This window comes from Anarrhichthys ocellatus, unplaced genomic scaffold (assembly GCF_004355925.1).
Source record: "Anarrhichthys ocellatus isolate YVR2014 unplaced genomic scaffold, GSC_Weel_1.0 scaffold20, whole genome shotgun sequence".
NCBI lineage: Eukaryota > Metazoa > Chordata > Actinopteri > Perciformes > Anarhichadidae > Anarrhichthys > Anarrhichthys ocellatus.
This window is the reverse complement of record NW_022280050.1, coordinates 4,345,566-4,366,950: the sequence shown is the minus strand read 5'-3', so window position 1 is coordinate 4,366,950 and position 21,385 is coordinate 4,345,566. Positions and strand designations below refer to the sequence as shown.

The window sequence follows — 21,385 nt, the reverse complement described above, 5'->3', positions numbered from 1 at the left end:
GGGGGGGGTTTCACCACGAGGAAGGAGCCCCGGCTTTGTTGTTTCTGATGGTGGCATCGGAGCACTCCGCTTCTGATGAATCACAGTCTGAATCCCCAAACTGTAGTGGATTCTGGGAGAAACATGAGAGTAAAAAGACGGATTCAGTGTCGATTGTGTTATTTGATCATCACTAGCAGGGCTAAGATACAAAGCGCTAACACGACGGGACCACACACACATCCGCAGTACGGACCTCGTAGCTGTGTTCGTCGGAGCACAGTTTTCCCAGTGAGATCTGGGTCTTCACCCGGCGTACAGCGCACTCCTTGTCAGAGAGGCCATCTGACTGGGTGGAGATGTCGATGGGGATGTCCGGCGTGTGCGACAGCAGCTCATCCAGATGTTCCTCCTGACTGGTGCTCAGCCTCTCCAGGGGCCCGCTGTGGGAGTGGTCACTGGTGTTTCCCTCCTCTCCGTCAGACACCGACAGGTTCTCTGAGCTGAATGTGGAGTAGGACTGGAAGCTGCTCATACAGCGATGAGGTCTGTGAGGGAGCAGAGGAATTACGTTTCCTTAAAGACGTCTCAGTGTTACAGACTATAATGATTATTTTGGCTTATGATGAAACAGTGTTGGAGCACAGTTAAGGTCAAAGTGGCAAACTTAAAGCTAGGACGGGCAGTTTTCTGGAAAGAATTTGAAAATACAGCCCTCATCCTGCAGCTCTCCCCTCTCTGTCCTAAGCCCCTCCCACCAAAAGAGAACAGGTGTGTGCTCACACTTAACACAGTAACCTGTAAGAGCAAAGGTTGTTCAGGTCAAACTTTTATGAGTTTTACTGCTTTGCAGTGTAGGCAGTCGTTGCCAATGCTGGAATAGAAACCTTTTCTGCAGGATATTCCGCCATTGAATCAGGCTTTCACCTTCTGAAGAGACGCGCACCCATATTTGCATTTGTAAAACAGCCAATAGGAACGCCCTCTCTCTGAAATGGCTTTTGTGTTTTATCTTCTCAGCTGTCAGTTGAGTCTTCATCTCTGTTGCTCTGCTAGCTTGACCAAAGTCTACCGTCAAAGCATCTCTGCTTACCGGAGAACCGCGGGCTTGCCCAACGATGACCAAAAGAAACTGCCGACCCCAGCTTTAATGAATTGTAACTGTATCTTACCTCGGTCTCCTTGGAAACTCTACTTCACTGTCAACCTCACCCTCTTCCTCCTCAGATGACTCGTCACCACCCTGTAAGAGAAGCAATTACAGCTGTTAATAAATCATCTTTCACAGTTTTCTTAACACAAACGCGTACTAAAGACCAAACGATGGAAGGCTACCAGCTTTGCTCACCTTCCTGAGAGGTCTGAGCGTGCGGGGCAGTGCAGTGAGCAGGGTGCGAGTGCGCTGGGACGCCTCTTGTTCTTGTGGCTGAGCCTTCTTTGTGGCCTCTCCGTCCGAGGCGGGATCTTTGCTGGGAGCCCCCAAAGAAGATGCGGTACCTTCCTGGGTGTTGAGCAGAGAGTAGCGGGGCAACTCCGGATGGCTTGATGCAGGAGGGGTCTCCTGACAGTGTAGGCAGCCAGGGAAGGGGTGAGCCTGGCAGCAGGGACACAAAGCACCAGCACTAGCACCTGGAACAGGATTGGAGCTGGCGGACGAAGTCCGCTGTCGCGTGTCTGCATCCACAGCGGTGGATATGAGGTCGGGGCTGAATCCAGAAACGCGGCGCTGGAGGTGGTCTGTCTGCGGGCTACGGAGGGGAGCGGCGGGGCCGAAGTAGCGCAGGTTGTTGGCACAGTTGACAACGGCCATCTCCCGACCCTTTAAGGGGAGGAAGGGCCCCTCGGTTTGTGGGTGGTGGTGGTGGTGATGGAGGAACGGCTGCTCCTGGAGAGACCGGGTGTCTTCTAATGCCCCAGCAAGAGGCTTCAGCAGCCCGGGGAACTCGCTGTGGCTTCCTTTACTGTTGGCCCGGCGGTGACGGGGCTTGCTTCGGTAGCGGGCTTTACCGGGAGGCGTCGACACCTTCGGGCTGGCTGATAGAGGTGAAGGGGAGGGGAGTGGGTCGAGGCTGGGGATGCCATCAGAACGAAGCAAGTCGGGTCTGAAAGAGATAAATTAGAGAACATTAACATAATGTATCGAAATCAATTTATTCTCCCCAACACGTCTTCTAATGACACAACTGGCTTTACCAGAACATCTAGTAGTTCATACTACTTCACTCAGAATTGTCACTTATTTAATGGATATGAATCCTCTAGATGAACCTGAAAATGCTAATTGATGTACAGCAGCCGAAACAGGAAATTAAAATCTTTTCTTTTACAATTAGCTGTTCAGCTGCTACGATTCAGACCTTTTAGTGGGGGGCATCCCCGGTTTGTGGGACATGCTTCCTTTCTTCTTGATGAGCTTCTCTACAGCGTTGGTCCTGACGATGGGTCTGACAAGGTGACGCTTATAGGTCCCTGGATATTTCTTCTCCACTGCCTGCTCTCTCCTACAGGGACGGCAGAATTATTCTGGAGTTAAATGATGGTGAAAAGACTCCAAACTCCGGGAGGCAGAAACCAAATAAGGCGTACAAATCTATATAAATGTATCTGAAACCAAAACAGATGATCTTACTTTGAATTTGACTTTCTATTTTAATTACTTCTTTCTTTCTTTTTTGGGGGAAAGCATACAGGACAACATACGCAGGAATTATTCAGAAGAGGAAGGAAATGTCACTCCCAAGCAAAGATAAGTAATCATCTAAGAGGTTTAAAAACGCCCTACTGAGCGTGACCTGAAACAATGACTTTTTATTCTGTTCTTCTCACGAGCTGCATATTTGGTCAGTTGTCTTGCCAGCCATTGTAATAATTTCAAATATCAAAAATGACTGGAAATGCCTTTTATAAAGAGGAAATGGTAGTACACACACAAGTAAGGAGCAGGACAGCAGTAAAGCCAGCTGATGATGACTACTGTGCTAAAGGATTTATTCACATACTTCATGAGTTCCTTCTCTCGGACCTCCAGCTGCAGCATGATGGCACTGAGCTCCATGTAGAGGTTGTTGGCTCTCTCCAGCTTCCGCTCATAGTGCTCCCGGATGTCCAGTGCGTGCCTGAGGGTTTGAGAAATGCAGACAAATATTCATCTCTAACAACTTCTGCTTCAATTTCAAAAAACTACATAATTAACACAAAGAAATAGATACATGCTAAACATACTAGTCATTTACTGTAGTTTACTTTTCTTATAAATGTCTCCTTTCTTACACACCTGAGTTCATCCCGCCTGCGTCGGATCAGCTCCTCGTCCAGCCTGTGGATACAGGTGCCTTCACTTTTGATCTTCTCGAAATGTTTCTTCACTTCCTCTCTCCATTCTGACTGTAATGCGGATGGACAAAAAGCTGACAATCCACTCTCAAACACAAAAGCCAACAAATGACTGAAACTCACACTTGTACGGATAAGAATAATGTCATCTAGAACAAGTAAATACTGTCGAAGTCTTGTGAACTACACTCAGGGTTGGTGCATATCAAGAGTAGAGAGCACTGTGACTTATTGGGTTTTGCAGCAACAGCGCTGACCTGAGACTTGAAGTAGGTCTCCTGAGGAGCTCCCAGGACATCAGCAGAGGCAATGTCGAGGTGTAGGAGGATCTGACGAAACGAAGGCCTATTCCTGGGCTTGCTTTGCCTGCAATCAGCAAATAACAGAGACAGATATGATTAAATGAGAACGCTAAGAAGCTTCTTTTAGGCAAACCTTTGTGGTGCATTTGTTAACGCAGCACAAAACCTTTTTAACAGCAATATTCTAACAGATGTGCTGGTGCTAACATAGAATATGTGATCCGCACTCACCATGTTTGTTTCATGAGGATTTTGAAGCCATCCGGGCAGGTCGAGGGGACAGGAAGGTGAAGACTGTTGCTGCCAACACCCCAAATGATGGCTGAGGAGTCCACATCTTTGTAGGGAACCTCTACGGTCAGAAGTTCCCAAAGCACAACTCCAAACGACCTTAAACAGAAAAGCAAGTCAGGTCTCACTACAGCAACATCAACAGAAGACTCTCAGAATATTAGACTTCTATCTAAGATATATACTAACACAGTTGAACACTGCCCTAATGTCTTTCTTATTTCTTAAAATAAAAGTAATTTCAGTACTCACCAGATGTCTACTTTTTCAGACACAGGCTCATTTCTTATCACTTCCGGGGCCATCCAGGCCACCGTACCCGCAAATGACATCTTTGTACTTTTGTCACTGAGCTCTTTGGATGTTCCAAAGTCGGAGATTTTCACAGTGTCGTTGTAGGTGACCAAAACACTGAAGACAGACACAAACAGAAATCACACAGACTTGTTAGCAGACTTCTCTTCGACATGTTTATGGTAGTCCTATAATAATCTGTATCAACTGCACAGTCAATTCTAGAGCTATTATAAAAAAACACACGTTCACCCTTTCATACTGAAGCCAAGGAGTGTCAGGCTGACATTAATCCATGCCCGATGACCTGGGTTAAACCATTCTGACCAATACAATGTAAAAAAACTGTTACTGGAGCACATTTCTGCATCTGAAACACCCCATTAGCTGAATGAGACTGACCTTTCCAGTACATTCAGCCTGCTGCCATTCTGCTGACTAATACAGTGTTTGGCCCTGCAGCAGCATGATGATATTGATTAGAGAAACTAGAGGGCTACAGTGTGCCCAGGATGAGACCGAGGAGCAGGATGACACTGGACACGGTCTTACATCAAGGCCACTAGCGTTTAATTCTGAGGACGGCATTTGAATGTCAGATTACTCAGAGCTGAAAAGGATGAATTGTTGCTGCTGCTGTGGGCCGATCAGACCGCAGCAGCCGTGGGTTGCTGCATAACAGACTGTCAATTGTGAATGAGGCTCCTGCTCTATACCAGGAAAAAGAGGACACTCACTTGGGAGACTTGAGATCTCTGTGAATGATCTTGTGCAGGTGAAGGTAGTTCATGCCGCTGGCGATGCCTGTGGCCCAGTCCACCAGCATCCTGGGGGTCACTTTCCTCCCCGCCCTCAGCACCTCGTACAGCTGGCCCTGGGCACAGTACTCCATGATGATGCAGTAACAAGGCGCCTGGGTGCACACACCCCTAAAAAATGGACAAAACACACTTGTGTTTAAAGCTGTGCACATCAGAGCTATCCAGCAGCGGAAAATAACCAGACAACGTCAGGTCACATGCAAGATCGAGTGGTGGCAGACTTACTTGAAGCTGATGATATTTGGATGCTTGAGTTTTCGCAGAGGTTTGATGTCCGTCTCCTTCTGCTCACGCACCTTCTTGATGGCCACCTCCTCGGAGCGAAACTTGCCTAAGAAGACGGCTCCCTGTGCACCGCTGCCCAGCCACTGCAACTCGGAAATCTCCTCAAATGGCACCTCCCACATGTCTGGAAACATACAAATGAAAAGCTAAAAGTTTTATATTGAGGCTTTTTGAACTGTACACAATACATCAATATTCTTTGTCACGTTTGCTCTTTAGAGGAATAGTTCAACATTTTTAGAAATAAGCTTAGTCTCGTTCTTTCTGAGAGTTTGGTGAGTAGATTCGTCAACATAGTGTGTGTGTGTGTGTGTTTGAGAGAGGGGAAGAGAAGGTGGACTATTGTCCACAATGTTTCTGTAAGTTATTAATAACTTACTCCGAAAGCTTTGATGCTTCGAACAATCCGGTACAGCCCTAATCCAGAGAGAATAAAATCCACCTACCAGAACAGCTAAAGCTCACTCACATCAACAATTTATATCTTGTTTGTTTATTCTATAAAAACTCAAGTGCAAAAATGACCGTGACGACTATTCCTTTAAAAAAAAACATCTATCTATCTTCTATCTTGAGGAAAAAACACAACACTTTCAAAATAAATGTCGTGTACTTTAAGCTTTCTAAAACTATCTTCATGTAAACACAGTATCTCAGAGAAAAACACAACATGGTTTACACTAGATATTATATTTTATAGCCATACTGAGCAAAAAATAACGCCCTGTGCTTAACTGCTAAAACTGTCCAACAGTGAGTCATGCGCTGTTCCGTCCTCGTTATGTGGTTTTGAAACCAGCGTACAGGAGAAGCTATACTGCCCACTACATGTGGACATGAGCGGACCCACAACGAGACCCAGCCCTGTTCTGTCTGACCGGGACTAGATCCTGCAGCGTCTCTGTGCAGCCTGTGAAGGCAGCCCTGCAGCAACTGACAGCTGTACAGCTTCAACACCAATATGGAATTGAACAGCGGTGCATTTAGTGTCCGTAATTGATTCCAGGAAGACTGATAAAAGCCAGAACTAACCTTGCTGTTGCAGCTTGTATTCTGTCGAGTACGTCTTCCCTATGATGTTCCAGACAGGCCGAAGGCAACCGAACAGCCCCTCTAAGAACCCGCCCGACCCGGGCCCCGCTCTCTGGAAGTGCAGCTTGATGTCATCGGGGTGATGGTGGTGGCTCTGCTTCCCCTCTTCACTGTGCTCCACGGGACAGTCCCCTTCTCCCGTCTGCTCCTCCATCCCACTGCCACATCCGCAGTGCTCACAGGGGGCCGGCGATCTAGCCTCCTCGTGGTCCTGCTCTTGCAGCTGGAGCACGCTGTTCTCGAAGTGCCCGCCCTCGCTCCGCGTCGAGTCCACACTCAAGGCTGTGTTCTGGGGACTCAGGACCCCCAGCACGGAGTCCTCGTCCTGGCCAGGCGTCTGCGGCGTCCGCAGTGTCTCCAGCGTCTGCAGCGTCTCTAGCGTCTCCAGAGTCTGCAGGGGAACGGGCAGGTGTGTCGGCGGCGCAAGGTCTGTGATAATCTGAGGAGGTAAGTTGGATGGAGGGCCCTGAGGAGGCTGAGGTTGGGAGTTGGGCGAGTTCGATTTCTTCACGGTGTCCCCGACCACGGTGTGTTTGAGCTCCTCCTTCAGCTTGCCCACCAGCAGACTGGGGCAGGAGGTCCACGAGAGCACCTCAGGGGAGCTGCCCATGGTGTCGTGCATGTGCATGGGCTTCCCAGTGATAACGAGTGGAGGCGCGTCCTAACACACTGGTTTGTCTTCTGAATGTTGAAAATCACCTACAGACAGAAAAGAGAGAGACAGGTTATCTTTAACAAAGTCCATGGAAGATAAAACGCAGATTAAAATAAAAAAAGCTGATCCATTTGGATGATTGTAGATACATCAGATATACAACATGAACAGGATTGTAGCTGGTGCCACGGGGCCCTATTACTTCCACAAAGAGAAATGCAATCCTCTCATTTCCTCTCATAGATCTGGGATTGAGAGAGCTTACATTAATGATGATTATTTTTAACTATGGAGTGCAAACACTGCAGGGCGGAGGAGGTCAGAAATATCCGAAATCAGAGCACAAAGACAGAGTTGCTGAATGAAAGACGTCGCTGGGTAGATAGAAATTATCTGATTCTGGGAAAATTCTGGGAAACGGTTCAACTAAACCAATCACACACACACACACACAACCAGGGCTTTACCGTGTTCTCGGTGAAGCAGTAACAGCAGAGCAGGGATTAAAAGTCTTGCTGTGTATTAGGACCGCTGAGAGCAAAACATCTGGCACGCACGGCCCATTCTCACTGCTTACCCAGCAGCAACGACTACAGCCACCACAGGCCGACAGCCAGCAGCAGAACAAACACACTGGTTCAGTCACTTTAAGTCAAATTATTGATGAGGCATATTAATCTCAGTTTAAGGTCCATCTATTACCTTTCTCTGTGCTATTAATTGCATCTCAAGTGTCTCACAAACCCCGTCACAAAGCAGTTTCTAAAAACTGTTTTTGAAGACATGCCCTTAGAAATCCAATCAAGTTTGAAGGGGCAGCAGAGGGTGAGGGACACACAGTGAGGGAGATAGCGAGAGGCTGAACAGTGTGTACAGTCGGGGAACAAAGTCCAGGAGGGAGGAGACAGAGAGGCAGTGAGGTGGCTCTGTGTTACGTGGAGGTTTCCTGAAGGAGACAGACAGGAAGTCACACAGAAACACACACTTCGTTCATGTTAAAGCTTTGATCCCACGGCCTCTGATGCAGATAACTTTGCTGCTGAAATGCTGCAAATCTACGACACCATGCCTTAATGTGTGTGTTTAATAATGCATTTGTTATTTTGCCTTTTTGGACACTAGACAATAAAATGAAGAGCAGAAAAGATGGAGAAAGAGAAAGGGGAGTAAAAAAACCTCAAAGTGGAGATGCTGACATTTACATGATACGCATCCTAATCCGTTGGTCCACGCGGGCGCTTGTGCGAGTGCATGTACTGTATCTGTGTGTATCTACCCCGGGGGGGGGGGGGGGGGGGGGGGCGCGGGGGGGGGGGGGGGGGGGGTAACCCGAGCGCTGTGAGAGCGTAGCGGCTGCCAGAAGCTCATCTATAATGCAGGCCTGTCTCCGAGCAGGGTGCTGAGAGTGCAGGGGAAGGAGAGAACGCTCTCTCAGGTATCCAATAAATCTGTCCCCTTCCACAGCCGGAGACAATCGAGCTGTGCGAGTAGAGGCCTGCGCTGAAATTCTACCCCACGGAGGATTCTGGGAGCCGGGCTTCTGACGTGGGTCGCAGTGGGTGGATGTGGTCGGCTGGACAGAAACACTCACGTTGAGACACAAGCGTGCACACACAGTAACCCCTATAACCCAACTAAGACTTAATGATGATTACAGAGCACAGTTTGACAAGACAAACTTTTATTATTTTCACCCATTTGTACTCTCTCTGCTCAATGTCTTTCCTCGTTCCTAATCAGGACCGAGCCTATGCATCTATATCTCACGCCACGAACAGGAAACGAACCTCTCGCTCTCCCCCATCAATCTCTAATTGAAGATGTCTATGTGCACAGAGTCCCATGAATAATGTCTGGGCGTCATTAAGAAAGGGCCCAGGGTTTCATTTACACAGTCATTTATTTACAGGACTTTCCGAAAGTGCGGTGACTGGGCGAAAAGGAGGCACCGACCGTCCCTCTGATGTTAAAATTTAATTTTGTTACATGCTTGCATAAAGTACGCAACGCTTCGGCGAAGGAAACAATGTCGATGCTCAGCAGAGAGGGTAAAAAGAATAAAGAGAGAGAAAAAGAGAGAGAGAGAAATTATCAAGGGCTGATCCTTTAATCCCTCTACAGGGCTGTAGAGACAAGCTTGTACAAACACAGACCCAATTCATCCCTCCCCCTCCACATATCCTCTAAACACTTCCTCTCATTTTCTTGCCTCTCGAAGCGCAACCTAATGTCAACGACCACAACGCATCACAACAAACACATCTTTAGCATACAAGCACACTTATAGACGTGGAGCCGTGTTGGCAGAGAAAGACCTCACTGTCATACTGTTACTGTACATACTTTATGTGTGTGTGTGTGTACGTGGCAGCTGGTGGTGCGGGAGGATCAGGTTCTGAGACCACATGCTCACACACACACACACACTCTGACCAGGGGCGTCTCCGGCAGGATCCATTAATCCCAATACTCCCAGCAATCCTCTGGGGAAAGGAGTGTTTTTGTTGTACGCCAGCAAACGCCAGCATGGTTGTTTAGTTAGTGTTTCACAGAAGCAGCTGGACCTTCCACGATGTATATTAATGCAGCAACAAACAGACCTTTAACATACACCGAGGTGCACAATGCATTCACGCTCACACAGCAGCATCATCATCTGTTCCTCCATCACTCTGCTCCTCATTAAGGGAAGCCCTGCTGGGCCCCGTAGGGGGGAAACCTCCCTTTAGGTGACAGCTGCGCCACCAACAAAGAGCCAATTTAGCCGCTACGCCACCTCATCATTCACACATTACCATGTCGACACAGCATCCATCCTGACCTTCTGCTACCAGTCGCACTCTCACTCTCATGCAAGACTCTAGAAAAAAAGGAATGGAGGTCTATTAAGCGTGTCACACACACACACACACACACACACACACACACACACACACACACACACACACACACACACAGGGAAAGCAGAATAACAACATAGTGGTTTTCACTCTCCAGAGTTGTATCATGCATTAATCAGAATATATTGACCTACATGTTATAGCTCTGTACCTCCAAAGAAGATGGGTAGAAATCTCAGAATATAATCCACCTGACATTCATAGTGTTAGACAGCTAAGGCCTGCAGAGATGTTTGACTGCAGTACACTGAGTCAGGACAGATGATGTTTGCTTTAAACAACCCGAACCCGACTCTATCCCTCTTCTCTTAAAACAAACAGTAAAATAAGAATGGTGAGAGCAGCACTCGTCTCCACTGAGCACCTCAAATAACCAATACAAGGGAAAGATTTAGAGAGAAAACTAGATAAACTGCAAGAGTCTCTTACCATCAGCAGCTCTGGAGTCTCTCCAGTCTGAACTACACGTGACCGTCTGTTATTCTGGGTCAACGTTGAACAGCTGAACTCTGGTATTTGTTCTCGTTTCCCTCGTCTACGCAGACTTTGGACTTTCATCGTGTGAGTAAACAATGTTATGAAACACTGCTCGTAGTTAGTATTTCTTTGTGATCAGACATAATTAGAACATATTTAGTAATATGAACATCGAATTCGGAGGCCTCGGAAACGAGACCGTGCCAACACAGCCACCCAGTTCTGATTTGATTGTCGGGATGCGGGCCGACGTCTAAATCAGCTTTCCCTCGCTACCCTGGCCCTGAGTCCTGCCAGAGGGGATTGGGCCGCCGTGTGTAGGTGGGCGAAAGTAATCTGCTGGTGTAAGGCAAAATAAACAAATTCTGGCACGGCATTCAGGCATCTGCTGACATTTCCCTATAATCGCTCTCTTTCTTCATGTTCTGATTCCCTGTGGTGACTCACCTGAGCCGACTTAAATACCTGGTGGTGGCTGGAGGGGGAAGCGGGTCACAGCGCGATGAAAAACCCTGCCGGGCCAAACCTGCCTGCTCGGGTTTGACTGGCGCTGCTGGGAAAATGGGAACAAGGTCAAGGCCACGGGGAACGTTCCAGGTGGGATCACCTGGTGTGGAGGAGGGCGGTCAGGTGGATGAATGAAACCGCCAGAGAGAGTCGGAGAGTTTGACCGACGGGAGGATGAAAGTGTAAAAAACAGAAACAGCGGCACCTCGCCTTTTCCTTCTGAAGTCCAAAACATCAAAGTCTGACTGTGCAGGTTTCCCTAGTTTGTCAGTGAGCTCGACAAACAGCTGACCAACACATTCTAGAGGAAAACACTACAGTTCAGGGTTAACATGGCTGCGAATCATTCGCACTCCAAACACACACTGAACTTGTTCCCCAAATAGCTTCAGCCTCCAGAACTGGAGAAAAATAAATAACTGAAGGAAAGAGTGCGCGCCATGGACACGTCACACACTCTCCCTCCAGCTTCACTCTGCAATCCTCTCAGTGCAACCAGGACACTCAGCCTCCTAAAATCTTCAGCTACCACACATCCTCTGCTCTGCAAACAGATGGAAAGGAGACGGTGGGGCCAAGGAGACAATGGAGGGCTGAGAGAAAGAGTAGAAGAAGAAAAGCAGATGAGGGGAGATAGCGAGGACAATTTTGTTGCTGGAAACAGGAAAAAACAAATGAGCGACGGACACAAAAGGAGAAAAGAGAAACTGCTTTTCTGCTGCTGCTTGCGGCACGATACTGTACTGACCACGCTCCAATGGGAAAGACTCCCAGAGCGACAACAAAGGACACAAGAGGAGCCGGCTCCATGTGAACTGGGCCTGTCTGCCCTGCACGGCCAGGAGACACACACACACACACACTCAGCACTGCACACCAGAGCAGCTGCTGCCACAACAATCCCCCTTGTGCTCTTTTAATAGGGCCGGCCCGCCTGCACCGCCAACAAGGGCCGAGGAGCGAGAGAGACAGACGCACAAAAAGTGACACAACAGACAAACAACCATATTGCAGGAGACCGGCTGTGACTGACGCCATTTTAATGGTTGCAATATTAAAAATACACAAAGCTACGGCGCATTAAAATAACAAAAATGGGGCATGTCGGGTTTAACAAGAGGAAGTGGGTGTTGTACTACGTGTCCTTTCTTCTGCCTGAATACGGCTCCACAGCAGAAAACCAGGAAATCAATACACATTAGTGCTGCTATTAGCTCCTGGGTTCATACCCTGCAACACGCGCCTCAGCTATCTTTTAATATTTAATCCGGTACCCCGTGTTAGACACCCTAGAAATACAATCCAAATGGCAAACTCTACAGGGATGTGAATATGCAGCCATTATTCTTAACGCTCTGTGTGGAGAATGGATGGATGGAGCTCTCCCTTCCTCCTCCTCCTCCTCCTCCTCCTCCTCTCCACTAAAGCCCGGCTGCCAGCTACTCATCCTGTGCAGTTACATAAACGTGTTCAGTGGAGGACAGAGGTGGGCATGCACAGCTTTCCTGGTATCCTAGTCAAATACAGAGATTGATGAATACGCAGTTCGGGGGAGAAAAGTCAAATATACAAAGAGAAAACCTGAATGTGATTTGTTTATGACACACACACACACACACACTGAAAAGCCTGTGGCTGTGCGCAATACACGTGTGTCCCAGAAAAGTCTGCCCTCTCTGACCACCGGCGCTCTAATGCCTCAGAGTATCATCTGGCTGCTCCATCAGGAGGGGGGGAGGTGGGGTCTGTTGGTCTAAACCTCTGCCTGCATCCCAACCTGTCCTTCAGAGGGCAAGGAGACAGACTGCATCAAAAAGCAGCAGCAGCAGCAGCATCATCACCGCTGAGCCTAAAATAGCTCCCGCACGCACCGACGCACGAGCGCTCAACACACTCCTGCAGCACTGCTACTGAACAAACACTTACACAGCTGATCCACGTTCAGTACAAACAGCACACACACACACACATCAAAGAAGTACAATGAAAGAAAACAACATATAAGACAAATTTACAAGCAGAAGAACCTCCACGTCGCACTGTTTTTACCGAGATGTACGGCAAAGACACAGCATCAGCAGATTACTCACAGCTCAGATTCATGGTCCTCGCACAGCTCTGAGGCACGGATGGAGACAAAAAAAAAAGAAATAAAAGCCGGGCGGAGGGAGGCTGAACTGACGGTCAAGATGGAGAGAAAAAAAACTGGCTCGAAAAGCAGGGAAAAGAGGGAGACAGATGCCGGAGAGCGGCGGACATTCCTCTAACTCCCGCAGCACCTGGGATGTGAGTGGGTGGCTGGCAGCGTCACCCGGTCTCTGAAGACCTGCTCACGTCACACTTTTCATGAATGGAGCTGTCTGACGCAGAGAGGACGCGGCTCAAAGAGCAGAGGAGGGGGGGGAGCCTTCTGCACAGACTCAGAGAGGAGGAGTAAAGGGAGATGAAGAGGAGAGGAGGAGTGGGGGAGATGCATTTCAAAGCAGCACCAGCTGGGAACAGCAGGTTCGCTGCAGTGGCGTCTCTGTAAGTAGGACAGACGGCTGCTGCACAAGAGAAAATCCCTTTGTACAAAAAAAAAAATCAGTCATGCCAATCCCACGTATGACTGCACGGTGTATCCCGTATTCTAGCATGGACTGTACATGTGTGACAAAAGATTTCATTCAGTTCAGACCTGCACCTGTCTGGGTGAGCTAGGACGTATCAGCACATGTACTCCATTTTTTTAACATGGCGTTATGTATTAATATCAGCTAAATGTGACCGATTGAAGTTTCTCATGATGCGGACAACGGTCCATAAGAAAGTTCAAGCTTCAGGGCTGAAGGACTACGGCAGTCAGAGAAAAAATTAAAAAGGTCAGATCCAGAAAGTCGGAAGAGAGAGCCGCTCGTTTCTCTCCACAAAAGGTAATTTTTACGTCTCTCCCAGCGTACTGAAGTCAAACCGCTTCCTTCAGCCAGTCAGCTTCCGTGCATTGGTCCACGTACTGACCTGTCAGCTGGTCTCTGAGCATCTCACAGTTCTGGGGTCAGGTTCGGCTGCGTCTTGCTTCTCGCCTGCATCAACGCACACGGAGAGGGTTCATCATTTAGCGACGTGTTAATGAAGCACAGACACAGAGTCCACGATATACAATTAAAGAGTTAACAAAAGGTATCGCCATCTGCAACATTTTCAGGGTGACATTAAGAAAAATGTACTCAACGCTTGAGTCACCAGATCATCAAAAGACTGGAGAGAAAAGGGTGATGCAGCTCAGATATATATTTGTTTGTGTGTGGTGATGACAGTGATTGAGAATAAGTGCTACCAGAGGGGGTATATCCAAAGAGAGCTCTGAGAGGGAACAGATGCTCCACCCCATCCCAAACCTCTGTGGAAGATGAAGACGGGGAGGGAGCAGCAGGAATGTAGGGATGCATGGTGGGTGGGGGGTTGGGAAATTGGAGCAGCATTGTCAAATCTCCGTCCTCAGGCCACACCCCTGCAGGGCTGGCAGAGGGGGGAGGTCCGGTATCCCGGGGTGAGGCTGAGGGGGAGACTTCCAAACAACAATAAACGGCGTGAAATGACAAATGAGTCCCGGTGCAGATGGCCGAGGATGCCGGCCCTAATGGGGCCGACGTTAGGGAACGGAGAGCGTGTTAAGGTGATGGCTGGAGCTGTGAAAACTACACCTTTGTGATGCAAAGTCCAACATGAACACAATGCAAAGCATTCTCTCTCGGCCTCGAGGAGAACAGGAGTGGGTGTAATGTTGCTGCAGACACGCTCCGGTAAACACCGTACATAAAAAACACAGCAGGGGAATCCCCCCCCCCCCCAAAAAATGCAGTTCTAGTTAAATATTGGTGGAGAGCGATAGAGAGTGTTGGATATCAATAGGAGGGTGGAATTGAAACAGCTGAAGTGCTTGCTCAGCGAGAATATCGAGCTCTGCTCAATGCCTGAAAAGTCCAAAGGTCAGCAGATCACAAGCCTGTGTGCTCACGAGGAAACGAGCAAAGCAACAAAGTGTTGTGTAAAGAAACCTTAAAGTGTTCTTAAATAGAAATGAAACTCTTTGAAAGCCAATACCCCAAAGTCAGTTGTTTATATAGTATAAGGTTTCATGAGACACAGCCAAAGGATTCTACCGCAATACCACACAAGTTAAAAAATAAATAAAAAGCTCCTCAAACGTCTCCCTCTTACCCGTCTCATCACAAAAATCACGTTAAAGTACTATTAGCGGTGACATTATCTGTTTGTTGTTGTGTCTTTATTTTCAGTGTTAAGTCAAAATGAGCGACTTAGTCTGAAGCTAAAGAGGCTTTCCAGTGTTTTAAGTATGTAGTTACTTTAAACTCACCAGAGCAGTATTGACTTGTGAGGACTTTCTACCCATCAGTCATATAGGACATTAGGACATTTGTGTAAAGTAAATCAGACTCCATTCCAATCAAAGTGAAGTTAATAACACAACATTAAGGCTTGATACTCAACCTTTAAAAGGAGACACAACACTCTAACAATGCAAACTCAAACTGAAATCCTCACAGAGCTCAGTGTGGCGTCTCCAAACCTCTCGTATTGTCAGACAAACAAAACTAAAATATTAAACTTACAATAAGAAAAAGAGATGAAAGCAACAAATCTTCAGATTTTTGCTTGAAAAGTGACTGAAACTATGTATTGATGATCAAAGTTTAGAGGGTTTAAGATGTCTTAGGTTGTGATATGAAACTAGATATAGTGTATGATTTTATGTATCCCAATATGGCAAGTTTAACTGCTGCATTACAGTAAAATCATGTAATTTTCTGAACTTACCAGACCGTCTAATATTTACCCATTTAGTCATTACATCCACATTACTGTGAATTATTTATCAAATTAAGGTTTTTGTGATATTTGAGCCCAAACGATTAGCTTTTCTACAGCGGTAGCCGAAGCCTCCCGTCCTGTCTCCATCATCGGTACACACACACACACACACGCGATGCTCTGGCTCGCCTCCAGGTCCAACGGGGCTGTAAAGCACACTGAGCTCCGTTATGCACACTCATTACTATTTCACCAGCAGCGGAACAACACCACTGACAGCTCCTGTGTCCTCTGCATGAATAAGAGAAACAGCAGCATCGCAGCTTACAGCGCTTTACCTTTACAATCTGCCACCGCATGCAGCGGCCAGGTAGACACACTCTGGCCCACACACACACACACACACACACACACACACACGATTACAAAAAACACAACGAAGTGCTTCAGCACAAGCAGCTGAATCTAGTAGATGTCTTTTTTAAGGTAGGCCTGCTCCAATAATTACTGTATTGGCTTATCAAGCAATATTTGAATATTATTGCTGCTGATCTCTGTGTTGTCTGTTGTGTTGACGTGCATGTTTGTTTACAGAACAAACATTTTAGTCAACATAAAGCCATAAACAGAAAGCTTTTCCCTCTGTCCTTATAGGACTTGGGCATTGCGCACACATTGCACATTTTTGTTAACAGAGCCCGAGAGTCTGCTTGGTTGTGTTGCTTTATTTTATATATGTTTTATTCATTTTCTTTCACAGTCCACTCCAATGTCTGAATATATTTAACGTCTCCTGTATTTGCAAAACTTGAAATAACTTACATTGTTATTTTTACATGCCTCATGGTGGTCTGCCTCCAACTAGTCATGTTTACACACACACACACGTCTGGTCAAAATGTCGTCACTTCTGTGTGAAGTTGTCATAATTGTCGTGTGAATTATTCAGTTCAGGAGAATGGGAGGGGCGATCAAAATTGAATCAGTTCAACCTCGAGTCCGACAGGAAGTTTGTGCCAAAATGTGCACGATAACGGGACGGACAACCCGAAAACTTAATGCCTCCGGACACAGCTGTCGCATCACAATCCCTGCGATTAGGTGGTGTGGCAGTGTTGTTGTTGTTGTTAGGACTGTTTGAATATATATAATAATATGCTTCTTTGGTACCATCTTCAGATAATAACCACACATCCCAGAGCCAGCTCGTCAGCCGTTGGACTAACTGGAGAGAGGAAGTGCGATGAATCGGGGAACTGCCTAAACTAATGAGTATAGATTGGTCCTTAACATGTGGACTTCGTGCTCAAGGATAAACCCGTTTGGCTAAGATGGATGATAGAAGCAGCCCAGCTCATTGGTCGCTCTACAAAAACCAGGCACGGATGAGCGAGTCTTTCCTCCCGCAACAACCGCTGATTCCCAGAGACGGATAATGCTCGTGAGATTATCGCGCTGAGCCCACCAACAAACCCCACGGCCCCGACCAATCCACGGCGAGAGGAAATTACATAACAATGGCCGTTCAGCGCTCCTGCACCACAGCAATCCATCCACACCAGGTTGCCTCTTTATCGCAAGTTCGGAGTAGACGGCATGGAGCAAACGGACAGAAGGCCTCAACTCAATGCACCTGTGATCCCCGGTGTGATTTATGGGATTGCGTGTGGAGCTATAATGTGGCACGCAGCAGATAATGTAAACGTTTTACGACATCTCTCCAACCTTCTTGCGGCTAATTACTTCACCAAAGAAGAATTACGCTGGGATGTCATGTTCACGTGCACTTCCACATCCCTGGATGGAGGACGTGAGAAGGAGTGTGAGGTTACATGTACAGAGAGGGGAGGGGAGTGCAGGGCAGAGCACACACTGTACACAGAGTATGCACTCTACACAGCTGCATGATTATCCCCCCAAAAAATCTCAATTATTTGACAAAAGTGGCGTAATACTCAGTTTGTGCATCCTTTTTATTCCCATATTATTATACAGATGCACACATCAGCGGTCAGAGATACTGCCAACCACACCCACACACACACGCACACACACACACACACACACACGGTATGACTTGTGCATGTGCTCTGGTTCTTGCTCCTCCACTCGTGTGTGTTAATGTGCTCCCCATGAGGCGCTGCAGGCCGTGTTAATTATAGAAGCTCGGTTAGCAGACACATCACAAGAGAGAAGTGCATTTATGTGCCGCTGCGTGACATCACACACACACACACACACACACACACACACTACCAAAGCATTGTAGATGTTTGTATAGAAATTCATTATTGACGTTAACTGCATTTTCATCAAACTTTCTCACATGAAATTGGTCTCTTGTGAGTGTTTTGTTGACTCTTTCTCCAGGAGAGTCAAGAAAGATGGAGGATGCTTGCCTTCTTAATCAAGCCGAGTTGCCATTATTGGCATTAAGTGGTCTGATACAGATGTGAGGCTGCGTGTGGCGCACAGTGAGCTAAGGATGGAGGCCGAGCTCAGACGGCGTCGTTACAGAAATGTCATTCAGAAGGAGAGGGAGGAGAGGGCCCGAGGCAGCAAAGGCAGCGAGAGAGAGGGCGAGTGAGTGTGACGATACAGAGAAAGAAAGGAGGCTAGACGTTCACGTCCTTTGGCCCAACATTTGTTGTTTGGCTTTTTTTCCACTCAACTGCCCTTCAATGGCCGTGACACAAACTTTTACTTTATGATCTATTTGCTCTAGTTTGATTTGCTTGATTGGGTGTCGGACAGTTAATGGTTTAGTCTATAGAATGTCACAAGCTTGTGAAAAATGCTTATTACGATCTTCTTTTTAGGATTTCTGCTTGACAATTGACAAATTATTGACGATTACTCGTTTCATAGAGTCTCTCTGCGTGTCGCACCGTCTACTTGAACATTGCATTTGATGGAAAACCTTGAGCAACACTGAGCCCAGATTTAGCACTCAACCAACATTAAAGTCAATGCCAATTTTCTGCCATTGACCGTGGACGATTATGCAAACATGGTCAAATAATCGCAATCGTGCAATTGTGTAATAATTGCGACAGACTAACTAATAAGTGGCTAATGTAGACCAGAGAGAATCACACTCAAACACAAACCTTTAAAATCAGACAGCGGACTACTTTCTTCCACATTACAGCCGCCGCTGTAGTAACATAATAATTGATCTTCATCAGTGGGGCAGCACACCACTGCTGACAACATAAGAACCTCACACGTTAATTGTTGTTGCAGCTTATGAAACACAGCAACGAGCTTATTCATTAAGCCTGATGGGACATGACACTGAGTGGAGTCACCGCTGTACTAACGCGACCCAAAACAAACGAGTCTCCGGGGCTGAGATTACAGAGATCCGACCGGCTGCAGGGCTACATCGCTGCTGTCGCCACACATGTCAATTACATAAACACAGATTCCTGAACCGCTTAAAGACGGGATGGTGCTATTCTATATTTGTGTTATTGTCAACAAATCCCATGAGTTATTGAGTCTTTTAATACTCCCTGACATCCTGCCTGTGACACGTCACGCCCATTCATCTCTACTGAATACGCAAGTCTTTGGGTCAAAAATTAACATTATATTTTTGGCCAAAATGGACGAGAAACATTTCAAAACTTTTCAAAAAAGTAATTTTTATAAAACAGCAATCAAAGTGCATTTGGCACTACTTTCAGTCGCGGATTAATACACATTTGGTATGCTTGTGAGTATTTTTGCCACTAGGATGGTGTGATAATAAACTACAATGTCCATATTTATTGTAATAAATGAACCCAATTTAACAATGTGGAATTCAATTCCCTTTGATGTTGAATGTCCATGCTTCCGCTGTATAAAAAGAGTTACTCCTACATAACAAAAAGGTCAAATTAGCTTGAAAAGGCCCCACTGGGCCCCACTTGTAGCTGCTCATGTTTGCTGTAAACCTGGTGCCTCCGTGCAGTAGTTAAGAACACCTGAGAGGTGTAGCTTTCAATGCGCCTAGAGTGGGTGGGGGGCACATTTGGCTGATTGGGGCCCCGAGTGTGCGTGTGTGAGTGTGTGTGTGTGTGTGTGTGTGTGTGTGTGACCTGTAACTGCACCAGCAGCCGGGCAGCGGTTACAAAAGAGGCGACGCCATCAGTGACACACACGTGGACGCTTACTGGAAATGCCGCACTCGGCACAATGAGGGTGGAACACAATGCTTTGCTGGCTGTGACAGCACACAGCATCCAGCCGCTGAGAGATGAACCGTTGTGACACGAGAGGCTTCCGTGGAAGAGCGATGAATGATCGCCCGTGATCGGCTTCAGATGTCGGCTGAGAGACGCTCACAGAGAGGACAGAGAACTGTTTTATGTCGGTGTTTGATTCAACTCTTTGGTCTGCAGTTTCTGACAGAAGTGGAGAGACAGGCTGGACTCTGACACTGACACCAATGACTGAACTTTCTTTCTTTGTAATGACTTGATATCCTCCCCTAAGCCCAAATATTACATTTATATTATTAAAAAAAGGTGATGCAGCCAATCAACTCCTTACAAACACATCGTGTATATAAAGTAATAACTACAACTTTTAAAGGGCAATCATTCTATCATAATACAATCATTGCATGAAGGGTGCATAATTACTTGTTTATATAGACTTTTATTTGTCTCAGGACTTCATAAAGCAAGACTCGAGACCAATTCCTGGTTTGTAATGCAGTTTAAAAGTATTGCATTATACTGAGAGGTGTGCATAATATTCAGTCTCCTCTATATGATATAAACAGGGTGGACAAACTATTAGAAACGCGTCTTATTGCCTCAAAAGTGACCACAAAGCTTCATTTAAAACAGGACATTATACCTTTAAAGGAGGTAGGGCTCACTGCAGGGCTGTTGTGTTAGTTAAAGCTGTAAAGGTGTAACGAACAAACTGGTACCTGCGTGTTTACAACGACAAATAGTGCACAGCATGGAAAAGACAGGATGTCAACTCAGAGCCAAACTCTTCCATCCAGGATCTGTTTTTACTCTCCCACGTAGTCGACAAATACTGAACAAAAGTGCATTCTGAGTAACACCACCTCACTGAAAGACAAACTTCTCCAGACACTATAATTTAGCCTCCTCTCCTGCAGCAGCCTATAATCTCCTGCTTCAAATTTAGAAGAGAAAGAGTTTCTAGTTCAATATTCAGCAGGATGATCCACTCGGTTGCATAATGAAAAGCGAAGAAAGAAGTCCATGGTTGTCGTGTTACTGCCTAATGTTTACCGCAGCTGTCCCAGCCAGCACACGTTACGTTAGTGGGATCAAACTCTATCGTTCCTCGACAAACTATGCACACGTGAGGGGTTTTAATGTCACTATAACGCTGCGTCTCGCGATGAAAGTCTGACAAAAATTGAGAATATTACCGTTAAGCTCCGTTGAATCTCTCAGAGATGTCCGCTGGCTGCGCTCTCTCTCTCTCTCCCTCCCTCTCTCTCTCTCTCTCTCTCTCTCCCTCCCTCTCTTCCTCTCTCTCTCTCTCTCTCTCTCTCTCCCTCTCTCTCGCTCTCTCTCTCTTTCCCTCTCTCTCGCGCTCTCTCTCTCGCTCTCTCTCCCTCTCTCTCTCTCTCTCCCTCTCTCTCGCTCTCTCTCTCCA

General features: G+C 46.9%; 1 protein-coding gene across 7 annotated transcripts; it reads right to left on the bottom strand.

Moving 5' to 3' along the window:
- Window positions 1-9: 9 nt before the first annotated feature.
- map3k13 (mitogen-activated protein kinase kinase kinase 13) lies at window positions 10-21,237 on the bottom strand. Of its 7 annotated transcripts, XM_031858506.1 has the most exons (15): window positions 21,156-21,226; window positions 13,934-13,998; window positions 6,338-7,096; window positions 5,246-5,429; window positions 4,937-5,128; window positions 4,158-4,316; window positions 3,846-4,004; window positions 3,570-3,678; window positions 3,254-3,363; window positions 2,979-3,095; window positions 2,337-2,480; window positions 1,328-2,081; window positions 1,152-1,222; window positions 236-527; window positions 10-112 (listed from the first exon to the last, which is right to left on the bottom strand). In XM_031858506.1, exons 3-15 carry the CDS (start codon window positions 7,023-7,025, stop codon window positions 11-13), a joined length of 3,081 nt encoding a protein of 1,026 aa, XP_031714366.1. In that variant the 5' UTR covers window positions 7,026-7,096; window positions 13,934-13,998; window positions 21,156-21,226; the 3' UTR covers window position 10. The 7 variants fall into 7 exon arrangements, with proteins under 7 accessions (XP_031714366.1, XP_031714368.1, XP_031714367.1 ...); XM_031858508.1 differs by lacking the exon at window positions 13,934-13,998 and having other exon boundaries at window positions 21,156-21,237; XM_031858507.1 differs by lacking the exon at window positions 21,156-21,226 and having other exon boundaries at window positions 13,934-21,145.
- Between the last annotated feature and the right edge of the window lie 148 nt (window positions 21,238-21,385).

Coding starts and splice junctions, on each gene's coding strand:
- map3k13 (XM_031858508.1), bottom strand. CDS start 7,025: ATGCACATGCACGACACCATGGGCAGCTCCCCTGAGGTGCTCTCGTGG. Junction 2,082..2,336: donor GGGATGCCCCCCACTAAAAG/GTCTGAATCGTA, acceptor TATCTCTTTCAG/ACCCGACTTGCTTCGTTCTG. Junction 528..1,151: donor GAGTTTCCAAGGAGACCGAG/GTAAGATACAGT, acceptor GCTCCCTCACAG/ACCTCATCGCTGTATGAGCA.